Raw genomic sequence first — 18451 nt, 5'->3', positions numbered from 1 at the left:
ATAGATTTTGCCTTTTAGTTTGATCGGCACCCTCTTATCACATAGCACTCCACCCATCTCTCTCCGGTTCCTCCATCCTGGTTGTATCCTGCATCCCACTTTCTTCTCAGCCTCACCATCCTCTTTCATTGTTAACCCTAAATATCTAAAGTCACTGACCTTCCTGATGACATTTTCTTACAGCTCCAGATCTGTCTCCTGGCTGCCATCCACTTTGCAACACTTATACTCGGTCTTACTTCTGCTCAGTCTCATACCTTTCTCTTTCAGTACTTTCCTCCAACTGGTCAGTTTGGCTGCCACTTCTCTTGATTCTGCACACAGCACGATGTCATCTGCATACAACATAGTCCAAGGCGCGTCTTCTCTCACTTCCTCCGTCACCACCTCCATCACAATATTAAACAGGAACGGACTTAATGCTGACCCTTGATGCAAGCCAATTGTTGCTGCAAAACTTTCTGTCTCTCCTAGGAAGGTTTGAACTCTTGTCTTCACATTTCTGTACATTTCCTGCACTAACCTGATATATTTCTCCGGTGCACCTTCTTCTCCCTTAGACACCTCCAGACTTCTTGCCTTGGCACTCTATCATACGCTTTCTCCAGATCAATAAATACCAGATGTAGCTCCCATTGCTTCTCTTGAAACTTTTCCATTATCTGTCGTACTCCAAAGATAGCATCTATCGTAGATCGACCAGGCATGAATTCAAATTGATCTTTTGCAATCTCCGCCTACTTTCTCATTCTTTCATCAAGAGCCCTCTCTAGGATTTTCATTGTGTGGGGTATCAACTTTATTCCTCTGTAATTCATACAGTTTTGTGCATCCCTTTACTCTTGTAGATGGGGACAAGAGTACTTTCCCTCCATTCCTCGGGTATATTTTCCTGTTGTCGACAAACTTTTATTAACAGGTCCCACAGCAGGTCAATTCCTTCTTCCCACAGTGCCTTTCATGCCTCCACTGGGATCCTGTCAGGGCCCACTGATTTTCCATTCTTCATCCTCTTTATGGCCTCCTTCACTTCCACTCTACTAATGTTCTGCACCATCCCCTCATAAGGCTCCCCATCTTCTCTGGGAGTCCTTGCATTTTCTTCATTCAAAAGCTCTTCAAAGTATATTCTCAATCTATTTTTTATATCCTCATCCCTCCTTAATACCCTTCCTCCAGTCTTTGATCTGCCTCACATGTACGATGTCCTTTGATGCCTTATTTCTACATTTTTCAATTTGATAAATCTTTCTCTATCCTTCCTTTGTTTCTAATTGATCATAAAGGTCTTGATATACCATTGCCTTCGCCTGTGCAACAACTCAATTTTTTTAAACATCTGACTTTAAATATCCCGACAATTCCATTGTTGTGTGCTAAGTTTTAAATGTAGAGCAAACGTTTTAAATAATGGGGTCCAAATTACGCTTGCCTCAATAAAAGATGGTTATTCATATTAAAATATTTAATTTTTCCACTTTTCATTGCTGTGATGATCTTATAATGTTCGAGAAGTGTTTGAATAGCGAAGAATATATTTTCATTAGCTAATGCCAGTCGGATTGCGTGAGTATGAGATCAAGGGGAGGGATTAACGAACAGTGAATGTGGGAGGAAAAAAGAATAAATTATGCTTGTATCGCTGAATGTGACATATGGGGAAGTGGAAGAAGAGAAAAATATTAAACTCAGTTGTCTAACTCTCATGATTTTGTTATTATTATTCGCAAGGAAGAAAGTACTAGAACTGTTGATGAACGTACTAGAACACTAAAATTTTTTAAAAAGTACTAGATCTAATACGGAAGTACTAGTGGTGGTCAACCTGTCCTGAGTCAGTCTCAGTATCAAAAGAATACAATATAAAACACACTATGCGACAAAGCATGCGTCCAATTTCGATCATCTTCAAGGGCAGCTTCGTGTGGATAAAGTGAACCGTCTCCAAATTGATTTAAAATGCAGCATCATACGTTTAAAAGGCAGAGGGAAGAGAGCGAAGCGTGCGTCAAAGTAACTTATGTAATAGCTGAAAAAATGCTAAAAAATCAAAAGCCTTCTTGGACGGCGAGTTTGAGAAAAAGTGTCTAATCGCTGCTGGGGATATTCTGTGCCTAAATTCTGTGTTTAAAAAACCGAGTTTGTCTGGGGTAACTGTAGCACGACGTGTCGAAGAAGTTGTCAATGACGTTGAAGGAATTAAAAATAAACGCTCGTCCGAATTTACACCATATTCACTTGCTTTAGATGAGAGCACAGATGTGAAGGATACAGCACAACTGGCTATCTTTGTCCGTGGCATGGAGCAACAGTTCAATGTGACAGAAGAACTGCTAATGCTCGTACTATGAAGGGGAACGACGAAAGGTACTGATATTCTTGAAGCCGCCAAGAAAACGCTCCAGCCTTTCGACCTCAGCTTAACCAACCTCGAGGGTGTGGTAAGTGATGGCGCCCCTGCTATGGTGGGAAAGAACTAAGGGTTTGTTACGGTGCTATGGAAAGAACCAGAACTAGAAGGAAAGGATTTCGTCCATTACCACTGTTTAATCCCCCGGAGAATTTGTGTGCGAAAGCTATTGAATTTGAGAATGTCATGAAAGTTATTGTGACTGTCGTCAACATTATTAGGGCAAGAGGATTGAATCATTGTCAATTCCAAGAGTTCTTGACCCAAGAGTGCGAAGCGGATCACGGCGATGTGGTTTATTGTAGTGATGTGCGTTGGTTGAGCAGAGGGAAGGTTCTTAAAAGAGTCTTTGAGTTAAGGAGCGAAATACAGCAGTTCATGCAAACCAAGGGGAATCCGATTGCGGATTTAACGATCCGAAGTGGATAACAGACTTCGACTTTGTGACCGATATCTCGTTGTATATGAATGACCTAAATATGCGGCTACTATCCAAAGATCAACTGGTGCACACTCTGGTTGATCACATCAAAGCTTTTGTGGTCAAGCTCAAACTTTATGAGGTACAACTCGCAAAAAAAAGACTTAACTCATTTTCAGCTTCTCGCTGAGTCCAACTGTTCGTCTCTTGGTGAATACATGTTCAAATGTGAGTTCGAAGAGAGATTTAGTTATTTTCGTAACCAACAGTCTTGTTTAGATTTATTTTCAATGCCATTCAGTGTCAATGCTGCCGAAATATCCGGCTCAGTACAAATGAAGCTGCTTGACTTTCAAAACAACTCTTGTTTGAGAGAAAAATTATTCAATGTGCCATTGCTTACATTTTACAAAGACTACATTTCTGCGGACGCATTCCCTAATCTTCGCTGGCATGCTTTGAAGATGTGCGCTTTGTTATGAAGAACATACTTATGTGAGCAGTTCTTCTCCAGAATGAAGCATGTGAAGTCCAAGACAAGAACTCAGATTACGGATCAACATCTCGAGAATACTCTGCGCATAGCGACTTCCAACATTCATGCCCACGTCGACAAGCTGATCATGGAAAAACATTGCCAAGTTCCCCATTGGCATTGCAAAAAAAAATGAATGTTTTCTTCATTAAATTATATTTTTTCAAGTATTGATTTACTTATCATGAACCGGACTCCTACCTACCCTCTTAAAGCTGAGTTTGTTTACTTTTATATGATTTTATTTAAAGTATCAAATGTGAATACCTTGTGAATCTGGAAAGCATCTTACAATTCTAAATACCGCAATATAGTTTAGTGGCACGAGGGCTTCATTGAAATTTTTAATGGAACCTGCACAGTCTGAAAGGTTGAAGACCCCTGATTCAGATGAAGGGAAGTTTTAAGAATTAAAAACACAAAATAATCAGTCAGTAATCAAAATAATCAAAATAATCAGGGGTGCTTAAGGGTCAAAGCTGTATAACTGAGAGGAGACCTTCACATAGCCTTTAAAGGAATGCGGAGAACCGACCAGGGCTTCTGACCTAATGTCCAATCCTCACCTTCTCGTGGTGCACCCTGTTGAGTATCTACTTTGATACTGAACGAACGAGGATGGGCTGGCAATTTGGGATTTAGCCGACCAAATTGTATTCTTATTGGTTAAACCAAAATAAAAAATGATGGTACAACATGACAAAATTTCATGCCGGCTGGGGCGTCGCCCGGTTAAACAAGGCCTCGGTTGTTTTCACCAGGGAACCAGGGCGAACAGCGAAAAATCAGCTACTGGAACAAATCTGAAAACACACCCCAACTGGACATCACCAGAGTTAAAGATCGGTACTATCAACATAAGAAGCCCGAATGGCAAAGAAATGGAGCTAGCTGAGGAATTAGATAAGTACCAGATCGACATAATAGGGGTGACTGAAACAAAAAAGACAAAAACTGGTGAGATCTTTCTGAGCAATAAATACAAAATGTTATATTCAGGCAATGACAATCAAGGAAAAGAAGGAGTAGCCATAGTATTCAACACAAAATACGAGGCTAATCTTCTTGAATGGCAGTCAGTCTCAAGTAGAGTAATGTGGGCAAATATGAGAATGGGAACTGGACAATGAGACTTATTTGTGCCTATGGTCCCACAGAAGGTTCTACTAAGGTAGAAGTGGAGGAATTTTTTGACGCTTTAAAAAAGCAACTGACAAAATGAAAAGGGAAAAGTTGGTCCTTGTTGGGGATCTAAATAGCAGAGTAGGAAATGATTGTGAGACATACAAAAATATTTTGGGAAAATTTGGTGAAAAGAGCAAAGCTAATAATAATGGCAAATATCTGTTGGATTTCTACTCAGGACATGAACTGGTTATTACTAACACCATGTTCCAACATAAAAATGTGCACAAATTCACATGGAGAGAAGAGACTAGGAATAAGAGAAGTCTCATTGACTATGTTATTGTTGATAGTGATGTTTTCTCCCTGGTGCAGGACACCAGAGTGTACACAGGATTTGAAATTGGAAGTGATCACTATTTAGTCTTGACAAGAATAAAATTGAATTTCATATTGAAAAGAATAACATGTAAGAAAGTTTTAAAGCGAATAAAAGTTGAGCAGCTCTCAGATGTGAACTGTAGACTAAAATACAGAAAGATTATTGAAAAGAAAATGAAAGAGTTTGAGAACAGGAGTCAAACCTTGGAGATTGAGTGGCAAACTGAAGAAAACATTGATTGATTCTGCCAGAGAGGCATGTGGTGAGATTGTGTGCAAGGATAAAAAAATCAGAACTCCCTGGTGGACACAGGAAGTTAAAGAGGCAGTGAAGGAAAAGAAGAAAGCATATCAAAAGTTCCTGGCAAATAATCAGCGTTTACTCTTACAGAATACAGAGACAAATGTAAGAAAACTAAACAGTGTGTAAAACTAGCTAAACAAAAGTCATGGGAGGACTTTGGCAAGAATATAGAAAATAAATATCAAGAAGGTGGCAAACTATTCTGGAGGTTGTTGAAGAAGCTTAGGAATGGAGGAAAGAGTGCTGTAAAAGGAGTTAGAGATGATAAAGGTGACATCAAAAACAGGAGAAAAAAGATATCCTTGAAGTATGGAGTAATTACTTTGAAAACTGCTAAATGAAACAAGCAGTGATGACAGCACAGTGATAAAAAACACTGACCAGGCATGCAGTCAGGAATACATATCCATACTTGAAGTAGAAAACGCCATCAAAGGCTTGAAATGTGGAAAGGCAGCAGGAGTAGATGATATTTGACCAGAAATGCTGAAGTATGGTGGTATAAAAGTCTTACAGTGGCTGCACTGCATAGTTCAGAAAGCCTGGACAGAGGGACGAATTCTCGATGATTGGAGTAGAGCTCTCATAGTACCCATATATAAAAAGGGAAATAAAACTGAATGTGAGAATTACAGAGGTATTTCCCTACTGAGTGTTCCTGGCAAGATCTATGCAAGTATCCTTGAGAAACGGTTGAGAAGAATTGTGGAAGAAAAGCTTGGTGAAGAACAAGCTGGATTCAGGCCAAATAGAGGATGTCAGGATCAGATCTTTACTTTACGACAAATAGTCGAGAAAGCATGGGAATATAACAAAGATCTCTATTTGAGTTTTGTAGATCTGGAAAAGGCATATGATAAGGTGCCAAGAGAGAAGCTATTCAATACGCTACAATTATATGGTGTCAATGGGGCATTATATCAAGCAATACCTAGTCTTTATGCAAGTTGTGAGTCAGCAGTTAGAATTGAAGGAAGTACAGGAAGATGGTTTAATGTTAAATCTGGTGTGAGACAAGGATGTACATTATCCCCTCTGTTATTCATTATCTATATGGATCACATTATGAAGGAAAGTGGTATTGAACATGATATCAAAATTGGAGATGTTAATGTCAGCTCTTTGCTTTATGCGGATGATGTTATACTTCTAAATAAATCCGCTACAAGTCAGCAAGATTCTCTGACTAAATTAAATAGCTGTTGTAATAGATATGGTATGAAGGTTAGCAATAAAAAGACAAAGACAATGAAAATAGGCAGAATCATTGAAAATGTCAACTGTGTTGTGAATGGAGAACCTGTGGAACAAGTAAAACATTTCAGCTACTTAGACACGATTTTTACTGAAGATGGTAAATTAAATATAGACATAGACAACAGAATCAACAAAGCTGGTATGGTAGGAAGTCAATTTAATAAATTCATATGGAATAAGAGAGAAATTAGTCGGAACAGTAAATTAGCTGTATACAAGACAGTGATCAACCCAATTTTAACTCATGAATCTGAGAGCTGGGCCAGAAGTAAAACACTTGACCAAAGACTAGAGACTGCAGATATGAGAGTCATGAAAAAGATTAGGGGCACAAAGAGATGGCATCAATGGCAATATCATATTAAAAACGAGGATATTAGGAAAGAACTTGATATTGTCAGCATCCAGGAATGCGTTAGCAGAGCTAATTTCAGGTGGTATGGTCACTTAAACAGAATGGGCGAGGAAAGATTAGCAAAACAAGTGTTCTCTGCCAGGTTGGCAGCAAAACGACCCAGAGGAAGACCAAGATATAGGTGGATTGATACAGTGCAAAGTGCCTTAGAAGATAGAAATATAAGATCTGATAATGTTGGAGTCTTGACAAGTAACAGACTGATTTGGAGGAAAATTGTAGATAGGAAGTTAGTAATGATGTAATTTTTTCATGTAGTACTGTCATATCCTGTACACCCATTGAGGATACATGGCAGGAATTTGATGATGACGATGAGGATGATGAAATAATCAGTCCAATGTATCTAATTATATAATAGAGGAGACAAAATCTGCTGATTTTTTTTAAAACATATGGAAATTAATGTCTGGATATCGACGCTCGGTAAATATCGATTAAATGTTTGCAAGGATTAATTAAACCAAGCGTGTGACTGTTTCTCAGTCAGCATTAGGAATCATCTGTTCCGATGGGAATTTTGCAAAGATAATATTAATTCATGAGTAAGGTCATCGTTATATAAAGTGTTGTAATCCTTTCTTTTAAGAAGAAAGTGAAAAAATAATTGGAATTCGTATCCAGAACATCAGTGACAGGATCATTTACTGGGTGAGATATCATGTAGTTTCGTTGCGAGCACGATCAATTTCAACAAACCATTTTAATTAAATTGGAAGAAGTTATTACGGATATAGTTTATATCGGCTATGATGGAATATTTATTTGAATATCACTTATTATTTGACACGTATTTATGAGAAGGCTGAGAAACGTTTTGGGAAGGCACTGAGGTAGCGATTTTCGGATGATTTTTTAGTCATAAGATGATTAGGAGCGGAGAAACCCATAGTTAGGTCATAGAAACCCATATTACAGCTGAACCTCTTCAAAAACTTAGTTAGCCTTACATGTGCTAGGCCTACTCCCTTTAGATAATACAAACTCCTTAGAGAATTTATATTTATTTATTTATTTTATTCAGGCGTTGTCCATTAATTTGCAATCTTCAGCAGAAAAAACATTAAAAGATAATGGGATTCTAACTGACATTTTTTTACACATCTTATTTTCCATTTTAATTTATTTACTTCGAATTATTCCAAGATTCAGGATTAGTTTAGTTTAACAAGATTTAGTAATATTGCATTACCATAAGAGTTTTTATATCTCCTAGGCATTTATTGTGTTGGAAGAATTGTTGGCCAACAACGGAATCTGCATAGCAATTAAAGAGAGGCTTACCAAAGATTCAGGAGTAGCAGCTGAAAATGCTTATGACGTCATCGTGAAGAAACTTTTGTCAAAACAGAGAGCAAGAGGTAAGTATTAATGTACACAAATCCAAAATATTGCGTTTGTGAAATTCTGTTAACTTTCTTTCCGACGTTAAGCTTTCTTTCTCACTCTCTCTTTATCTGAATTATTCAGAGCAGCGGACAGTAAGAGAATGGAAAGAAATCAGTACGAAAAGTATATCCATAACGTAGATACACATTACACGTAAAAATAGTTTATTTCTGGATGGAAAGCAGAAGATAATGGTATTTGTTCTTTTATGTGTTTTCTAAATTTTTAAATTTTTATAACAGGGTAAGGCTGAACGTTTCATCGGGCAATAGAGCAGTTCTAAGAATTCCATTAGGATAGATGTTCGCCATCCATTCTCTTATTACTTCACGTCAAAAGAGAAATGAATTATGAGCAACAGGCAAACTTCTCCGCTATTTCTTTCAGGAGTGCTTACCTTTAAGAACGATATACATGTCCAAAAACCATTTCACAATGAAGCTGTGAAATGCTTTTTTGGGTCTCTGTAGAAATGGAACCCTTTTTCGATATTACAACTCGGTAAGATTTAATACCCTAAATGCCTCTCCCTTTTCTCCCGATCTTTAATACCCTAAACTCCGATAAGCCCCTCCTTGCAAAAAGAAGGAGAAGAAGAAGAAAAAAAAGAGGATACAATTATGAAGCGAACATATTGGAATTTTGCCATATGAATTTATTAGCAGAAACAAATTGGGGTTTAAAAAATTATTTCAAATCAGCGCTGACAATGTTGAATTAATCTGGCTGCAAACATTATATAATTCTTCTTAACAAAGAATGCAAAATGTCCAGTTATTTATATGAAGCAATTATCTTAAGAATTGTAAATATAGCGTTATAATCCGCGATTTGCGATTTGAAAAATATTGTTCTTTATTTTCAAACAGACTTTGATCCACTCATCATATTTAAAGCATAACATTTAAAATATACTTATTTGTATTCATTTAAATTCATTCATTATTAAATTTAAATTATTCATTAATTTTTTCATTAATTTATTTATTTAATTCATTTCATTTCATTATTCATTTTTCATTATTCAAATTATTTATTTAAAATATAGTTATTTGTATACTGTAATACTGTATCTAACTACAATAAAATCTTATAATTTTTTTAAAATTGTATAAATTATTTTGAATACTCTAATACACTATTATTATTTTTGTATTACTTAATGTTAATATTTAATGTTTGCTGTTATCTTACTGTCTGGGGGGGGTAATGGATGGCAATGCTGTAGCCAATGAAGTAGCCAATGCTGTAGCCAAATTCTAACTGAGGCTCGGCTATTGCTGTTACCCTCCTGCGATGATCAGAGCTTTAATAGCTCAATAACACCTTATCCATACACTGTCCTCTACATATAACGGGGAAGATGAAAAGCATTCTTGCTTCGCCCCTTTAAGCGAGTCCTTATAAGGACTATAAAATCTTACTAAGGTCTAACCACCATGGTCATGGGTAAGAACAGCATACATTATGGATTATTTCTATCTAATGTCTGAAATAAACTTTTTTTTTTTTTTTTGAAAAAACGTTTTGAATTCATAATCGGTTATCAAGTTAGTCGATGTTGAGCTTGAATAAATGGTATTGTTCCTTTCTGGAAATTTAAGTTTTTAATCTTGTGAAAAAAATCGACCAAACTTATGCGATTTCACACAATAACAGTAGCATTGAATATTAGAACCACGAGATGGCAGAAATTATGTGTACCCGGAGGCTAGAGACTACAATAATTTTCTGAAGGAGGATATAGCTGCCAATCAATTTCGAAAAGTTATGTAATTATTATTATTATCATTAATTTATTATTTTGAACCATGTTTCTGTGAAATATATATATATATATATACCGTCAATTTTGCGCCTGAGCGTAATTCAAGTCAAGAGGCAACCGTGGTAAAGGTGGAGCAAGCTCCGATCACTTTCCTCAGTATTTTCCCCTAATGCTAATGCCAGGTACATCACCTTGCGGCGATGTATGATGCTATGCATTAAAGGCAAGGGCCACTACCCAGCCCGGTTTTGATCTTTATCTTTATTGAGATCTCGTCAGTGGGAGCCAAACCCCCCCCCCAAAAAAAAAAAAATATATATATATTTATATATTTATATAAATATATATGTATATATTAAATTTTTTCATGCAAGTACTATTATGAATGTCATTGTAATAATTAAACTGCGTATCAGAATCGTGATAACGGTAGTTATGTAAACCATTATAATTACTTGACTCATGTACTGAGAGGGCAATTTGATTACTATATTGCTTTAACAATAATGTAATTACATTTCAGGTGTAATAATCTTCGGTTCTGATCAGGAGGTAGCTGGAGTGATGAGGGCAGTTCGTCGCAACAATGCTACAGGGATGTTTTCGTGGATCGGAAGCGACGGATGGAGTGCCAGGTCCCTTGTGTTCAGCGGTAACGAAGAACAGGTGGAGGGTACCTTATCTGTTCAACCTCAGGCTAATCCCGTGAAGGGGTTTGACAAATATTTTCTGAACCTGAACGTGCATAACAACAAGCGCAATCCTTGGTTCACCGAATTCTGGGAACACTACTTCAGCTGCTCGTGGGTCAACAGCAGCGTAACCCCATACAACCAGAACTACACTGAGCAATGCACCGGCAAAGAGAATGTCACTTACGAGAATGGCTACGAACCCGAAAGACAACTACAGTTCGTCAGCGATGCTGTACTAGCGTTTGCATATGCCTTAAAAAATATGCACGCAAGTTTGTGTGGAGGGTATTCAGGACTGTGTCCCCTGATGCGACCTGTGGATGGAACCGAGTTACTGGAGCATCTACGAAGAGTTGAATTCACAGGTTATTAGTGACAATTAAGAAATTGCCTAGAAATAAGAAAATAATTTTAAAATATTAAACAATAAAATATATTTCAATAATTCATAAAATTAAAATAAATATGAATTAAATTGAACATTAATTTAAATAATAATAATTCTGTGTTTAGGCAAATGTTTGTCTTCTTTAAGGTAAACTAAACATAACGGGGAATGATAGTTTGTTTTCCTTCGTATTTTACCCGCGTAAGGAAACAAGAGTATCTGCCGGAGTTAGCTCTTTCTCTTCTTTAACTTAGATCAATCATCAGCTGGACGGAGGTCAACCAAAATTTTCTCAGTTCCATTCTATTTTCAGCTTTTCGTATTCATTGCATTCCTGCAATCTTAACAATTTCATCTTGCATCTCTTTCCTTGGTATTTCCAAGTTGGTTGAATCACGTAATCTGTGTGATTTACCAGAACGTGTTAAATCACTTAGATTGCGATAACCAAGTGATATTTGCTTTGCCATTCTAAGCTGGTATCTGGAATATATATTTTTTATTTTTTATTTTTTTAATGAACTACAGTTTTTGGGAAACATGAAACTTTCTTTGCAACATAGATATAAAAAAGTATTAAACTGAAATTATTTCAAAAGAATAATAATTCGTGGGTATCTAATCAAAGCGAACCATTATACCAAACTTTAAATGTATTATGAAATGAAACTGATACCTGTCAATAATTGCAATGTTTCGTTACGTGATATCAATGAAAATTGTTTCATAGCAATTAAACATCTATTTTATGTCATCTATTTCCCGATAACTTTATTGTTATTGTTATACCTTTATTGAAATAATTATAATTATTTCAAGACAGATGAGTCATCCAATTTTTTCACGCATGTGGCAACAAAGAACTTGCTCTTTTAAGTCATTTTCCTTAGGAAGTAGGCGTATCGAGTTTACACCTCTCCATTGAATTAACATGGAGAACTCTATGAAACATTTAGTCTCTAGGATACTACGTCGACGGTCGAATTACCAATAATGACAAATTGATATATTTTGTAAATGAATTCCTATTCATAAAATTTGTATTTGAATATTTGTATTCAAGGTGCAACACATTCATATATAGTCTGAGAGTTGTTCTTTTATAACTTGTACAAATTAGTCAATTATGTTGGTATGCCTTACCAACTAGAAAGATGGCCCTCACTAGTAAATTAAATATATGAAAAATATACTGAATAAGAATTCGTCAATAGCAGATGTTGGGATATCAACACCGATGCTAAAAGAATATTCAGCTGAGCTGACTGTTCCTTTGACCATGGCATATAATTTTGGGTGTGGCAACGAAGAATGAAAAGAATGTAAAATAATCCCATTGCACAAGGGTGTTATAAAGACTAAGGTTTCTAACTATCGACATATCAGTATCTCTGCAGATGTGGTGAAGATTTAAGAAAGGTTGGTAGAGATACAGTCGAGAAAGTACAATGGGGGGGGGGGAGGAGAGAGAGAGAGAGAGCATACTTCACATTTCTTTAATGCACCACTTTTCTCGTGCAGTAAAGAAAGACACGTCGCTGCGTGGTAAATTAAAGAAGTTAAGTTAAATTGATTGGAGCACTGATAGATTTGAACAAGAAAATAATAAAAAATATGGGAATGCAATATTCGTCTTTTCCACAGCTCACGACCTGATAATTGTATTAGAGAATATCTTATCTTTCACTTTCACATTATCCCTAGCTAAGGAGATCGCATAAATTAGCGGGCAGAGAAAAACAAGCAAAAGTAAGTAAAAGAATAGTAATTGGAAGCCGCAATAAGGCATCGTCCTAGAGTAGTTCGAACTTAAAGAGCTACTTAAGCTTAATGTTTATAGGCAGCGTGTCTTTCGATTCGGCAGACTGCTCCTTTGCAACAAAAGATATAATGTTAAAACATTAATTATTGGAATTGTTTGATAGAAGTATTGTACTTTATGTTGATGACGACATGCTAGATGTTAATTTGATGCCATTATTTTTTGACTTAGTACTTTATGGATCCTCCATAACGGGTTGAAGGCCAAGAGATTCTGATGCTAAAGTAGTAGGATTAGTTTCCTTAAACGAAACAGACTATGTTGCTTTTTTGTAATAGCATTTTGTACGGCAATTAGTAATTAAAAGCCACCTAAGATGTCTTTTAATCTGTGACATTCTTCGATTTTTTATTATTTACATCGAAGAACATCACAGATTAAAAGATGTAAATATTTTCAGATGTAAATATTTCAAATATTTGCATAAGCACAGTTCGCTGTCTTTGTATTATGACTGGTGTACCTACGAAGGTGGAAGAATATTTTTTCGACATTGGCGCAATCTTCAGGAATAATAACTACCATAATTTCATAATAGTTCTTAATGCATTTTTAATGTTACTTTTGTATTTTACTCATACTAATACCTCATGCGAAGTATATATTATTGAATATATGTCAAAATATTAACTGGTCTACAAGGCAATTTTCTGATCGCAAATAACCTTTCCCATCTTTATGAACTCCAAGGATAACACCAGTTTTAGCTTTCAGAAATGTAGACAGGCTTCCTGAATGCATCATGTGAACCATCAACAAAAAAGCAATGATAATCATATAGTGCTAAGTCTGAAGTATACCCAGGATGAAAGGAAAGATTCATTCCCATCAGCTTTTTGATTTCCTCTTCTTTACAAACATACTATGCAGCCTGGTGTCTTGTTGGGGGGGGGGGGGGGTACATGCTTTTCAATTACCAGAGATGGAATATGCTTTCACAAAATACCAGACACCATCCTCATCGGAAGAGAGGTTGACTAACGTCACGCCTTTATAGAGCCCAAAATGCATCACGCGCCAGAACCTCTTCTAATATATACCGTGACCTTGTTCTTGATCCTATTCCTTAGCAGAAAATGCTGCTTTAGGTTAAATTTTTGATGGGTTTTCTGTTTAAATTGTAGAGGGTGGCCGATGTTTTTTTATCTCATACAAATAAGTAGCGGTTTGTTTAATGAAATATTCATCCAGAGGCCTGACAACCAACTCTCTTTAGTGAAATGGAGACCAGTTCTCTGAAGAGAACTCGGCGATATTCTTCTGAGCGTGTTACGGCATCAATTCATGCATTATGTCAGTTTTTTTTTTTGATTTGTCACACAAGATCAACAGAGAGTATTACGATATTTCGTTTGCGATATTTCGTTAGGCTGAAATGGCAAGTGGTCGAATCAGCTTCGAGAGTTTGGCGTAGTATTCTCCCTTGATCTACTGACAGTGGCCCTTGGAAGCGGTTAATTCTTCTTTTCGTCTTGAAACGTTTTAAGTAGTCGAATACAACGCTCTCTTTTCATCATTCTAGTTTTTTGGTTTGGAATGGTTTTTTAGAATGCTTCTGGCTAACGTGTTTTTACCCATAAGTAAAATTTTTCGAATTAGACGACATTTTTCTAATTATTCTAAATAGGAAATTCTAAGTATGAACAAAATCGCTCGAGTATTATCCATAAATGATTCACATAACATTCTGATGAAAATAATAGATCTTTGATAGTATTTATTATGACCTAATTGACCTTTTTATTTATTTTGTTTAAGAAAACCTGGATTCGACTCTCAATTAGGACATGAAGAACGTTTATTAAGGAAGTTACTTAATAACCCGATACTGAAGTGACAGTTTTTTTTTTAATTTTTATTATTATTACTAGAGAGTCGGGATATTAAAATAACAACCGGTCGCTGAAAAAATCCACTATCATACGATACGTTAGGTTTATAAGAAGTCAAATAAAGTCTAATGCTTTATGAAGAGTTAAGATTGGAAACGATAAATTTTCCAGAAAGATTCCTGCCCTTCTCAAAGAACATATCTGAGTAGATTTCAAGCCATTCGTAGCTTCCTCAGAAAATAAACCGATTCCTTATCTGGAAACAATGTTTGTTTTTTTAGATAAGGAATACCTTTGTTCATTCAGTTCTTTGAGTTTCATTCGCTTTATTTATTTATTAATCAATCATCGAATTGTTTTAAAGACTACTGCATGCAGAATTAATGTAAGGATTAATATATTCAGCTTTTTTATAATTCCCTTTCTATGGCGTAACAAAGAAAGTAATTATCATCGGCCTAATGGCTGAAATCAGCAATTCACAGAGGAACTAATTAATATCAAATACGCAAGACTATAAAGAATCAGAAATATTATCTTTTTTTAGTGCTTTTTTTGTCCTAAACGGGGTAATTTTTTTCGTTCTTTCAAGGAAAACCATCGTGTTACCTAACTGTTGAAGACTTTCATTATTAAATTAGAATAAACAGGAATGAATGGCTGAAAATACTGGATGTAATATCCCGGATACTAAAGACTAAAGACTCAATTATATTGTTTACTAAACTAACATAGTGAACTGTTGTATGGAACTATCGATCAGTATTATTTCTTTTACTATTAGCCCACTATTAGTTGTGTTAATTCGACCTCTACTGAAAGAACATTTTTCGTTATAATGCACATTAATCCTTTCTTGCTTTTCTTTCTTACTAAAGAAAAAGCTTGGCTTATTATTTACTTATTTTATTATATATACACATGTGCACACCATTGAGTTCCGGAAACAAATCTAATTATAAAACTATCGCCAATTGTTGTTCTCACTACCAAAAGGCTTATCAACAGTCGCCACCGCATGTTCCATTGTCCTGCAGTCGGTCAATATTCGCGTGGCTATTGTGTTTATCAGGAATGTTTGCGCAACGTGAGAAATGTGAAGAATTTGTGAGGTAAGCACCTTTGCTCAAAGTAAATTTCCAGGACTGGAACATTTCAGACAAACATATTTGAGAGAAAGAAACAGCGAAGAAGATAACGAGAAATGCAAGCAATAAGAGTGAAAGACAGTTCACTCGTAAAAGAATTGTCTTTTCTCACTTTGGTTTTCACTCTTATTGCCTGAATTTTGATTGTACAATTAATTGAAGAACAAATGACTACTTAGACAACTGACCATTCTGAAAGCGACAGTATTTGATATTACTATCTTATACATCCTGCAGCATTAAAAACAGTGTATTCGAATTAAATTATGAAATGTTTCATTAAATTATGCCTTTGTTTATCCCTTTAAGAAAAAAATATATTAGAGGCTTTTTCAAGGTTTATTTCTTCTGTTCCTCGTTCAAAAATTAAAATAAAAATACTTTCTAATAAATCTATACAGTAGGTCTCCGAATCAATTCGTTTAACTTTTTTCTGCATTCTCTAAAGAGAAACCACATTCTCCTTGCTGTTTCCACAACAACCAAAGCAAAACAACTTTCACACCTGTTGCCACTAGGTGCACGACTTCTGTCTGCACATGCGCACTCTCTCTTCCAATGCAGTTTTAAACTCAACATTCCTCTCCTTAGACGAAACATCCTGTAAAATAGTTTTTCAGGTAAAAAAAAAAAAAAATAGTTTCACTATACCGTTTCAAGCTATTTAAATAAATGGATGATAATTTCTTAATCATCATTGGCAGAAAATGCGAAAGTCGTTGGATTTAAAAACTGTGAACCGAAGATTAGCGATATTTTCTAACATAAACTGGCATTACAAACTGTTTTAATTACAATTAGATTATTTTATGAAATGGTTTATTAACATCATTTTTATATTCGTTTTGAATACGAAACCGGGCGATTTAATTATACCGATAAATTGATTTCCCCATAGATTATTTAAAGAAAACTGCATCGCATTACTGTAAATCAACTGAGAGAAGAATGGAATCAGTTTAATTATCCAATTTCACTTTATTTTTTTTTTTAGGATTTTGTTTCAATTCAAAACTTTTTTTTTTGTTATTCATACCCTCTGTTTATATTATGCATATCTGTGTACTTAGGAGAGTACAATACTTATATATACAGGTTATATGTATTTGCGTTTCTGTGTAATTGTATTCTGTATAAATACAATGGTTTTAGATTACATTCAATATAGTATTACTGTTTCAAAACTCTGTATAGTACACCCACAGATTCGAGACCCTTCGACACTTCTGCGCATGTCACAAACAGAAGAAATCCATTCCGATTATAGGATAATCAATCCGTCTTCTGGGATGAGTTTGTTTATTATTCAAAAAGTACCTTGAACTCGCCGCTAGAGGGCTACACGGTGTGTAGCGTTTTCAGAGAGCTTCCGAAAGCTAGGTATAATTTTGAGTGAAAATTAGAATATAAGTTTAAATCATAACGTAATATTGTCTAATTTTGGTATCTTGTTGTGTCTGTGTGAATTCCGTTTTATTTAATTTAGTATTTTAACGATACGTTTCATAGAATAGCACATGGCGCCAATGAGACTTAAGATAATGGCGTCCAAAAATTTGGACTTTGGATTGAAAGTTGGAGTATATGTCAGGTTGTGAGATAGTTATGGTTGAAGAAAGCCAGAATGTGAATGAAAATAGTGGCTTGATAGGGAATGTGATGTTGTACACGATGGCAATGAGAGCGGTGATCAAAGAAAGAGTGAAAGCAACTATACAGAGAGAGAAAATGGTTTAAATGATGAGAGAAATTAGGAATTATTTGTGGGGAATGAGATCGCTAGGTTGCGCGCAGTGATATAAAATGCGCAGCAGCAATTAGAGCACCTGCAAAACTCTTTCCAGAGTGATTCAGCTAACGTAAATAAACAAGTGTTTGAAAGGAAAAATAAGCGTCAGAGTGGGAGAGTGAGTTTCTGAAATAAATGAAAGAGTGTTGTATGGTGACTCGTTATTAAGAGGAGTGATATATGGGAGTTTAATTAAATCTTACTTACCGGGTGCGAAATTTAAGGATGTATGTGAGAGTATTAGAGCGCAAAAACAGAGGGTGAAAGAATTGAGAGTTGTGGCGGGTAAGAATGAATTGAAAGGAGATAATTTTTTTATGAGAGAGGACTTGAAAGTATTGTTAAAAGTAGTGAAAGAAAAGAATGACAGAGTTAGGATGGTGAGTCTGTTGCTGTGGTACGACAGAGAGGACTTTAGAAGGAGTGCCATAATCGCAAATGACATTATGCGCAGGTTATGCAGACGGTGTGGTGTGGAATTCGTGGACGTGTAGAATTAGTTTGATGGGCGAAAGGATTTATACAAGATGGATGGCCTGCACATTTGAATGGATTTGGTGTGCGGAGACTGGAAAAAGTGTTGCTGAATGAAGTGAAAATGGATGTGCAGAACTAGGAAAACTAGAACTACCAAGGAGGGGGGGGGGGAGTGGATATGCGGACATCAGTGAGACAGTTGAGTGTAAGAATGTATATAATGTACCCGAGCCAGTACTAAGGACAAAAAATCGGAATGGGATAATTAGAATAACGCATCAAGATAGGGGTGGGA

At 35.8% G+C, this 18451-nt stretch overlaps 1 protein-coding gene across 1 annotated transcript in view; it reads left to right on the top strand.

Moving 5' to 3' along the window:
* LOC150107648 (metabotropic glutamate receptor 6-like) overlaps positions 1–18451 on the top strand; it is a 213882-nt gene that overhangs the window by 154484 nt on the left and 40947 nt on the right. Inside the window, exons 4-5 of the mRNA XM_090392155.1 lie at positions 8065–8209; positions 10529–11065. Of these exons, the coding sequence (XP_090248281.1) occupies positions 8065–8209; positions 10529–11065 (682 nt within the window). The remainder of the gene's footprint in view (positions 1–8064; positions 8210–10528; positions 11066–18451) is intronic.

This window comes from Typopeltis vanoorti, chromosome 4 (genome assembly GCF_054136105.1).
Source record: "Typopeltis vanoorti isolate ZY-2024b chromosome 4, IOZ_Tvanoo_1.0, whole genome shotgun sequence".
Taxonomy (NCBI): Eukaryota; Metazoa; Arthropoda; class Arachnida; order Uropygi; family Thelyphonidae; genus Typopeltis; species Typopeltis vanoorti.
Note: the sequence above shows the minus strand (reverse complement) of the source record. Positions and strands in the feature narration are given on the sequence as shown.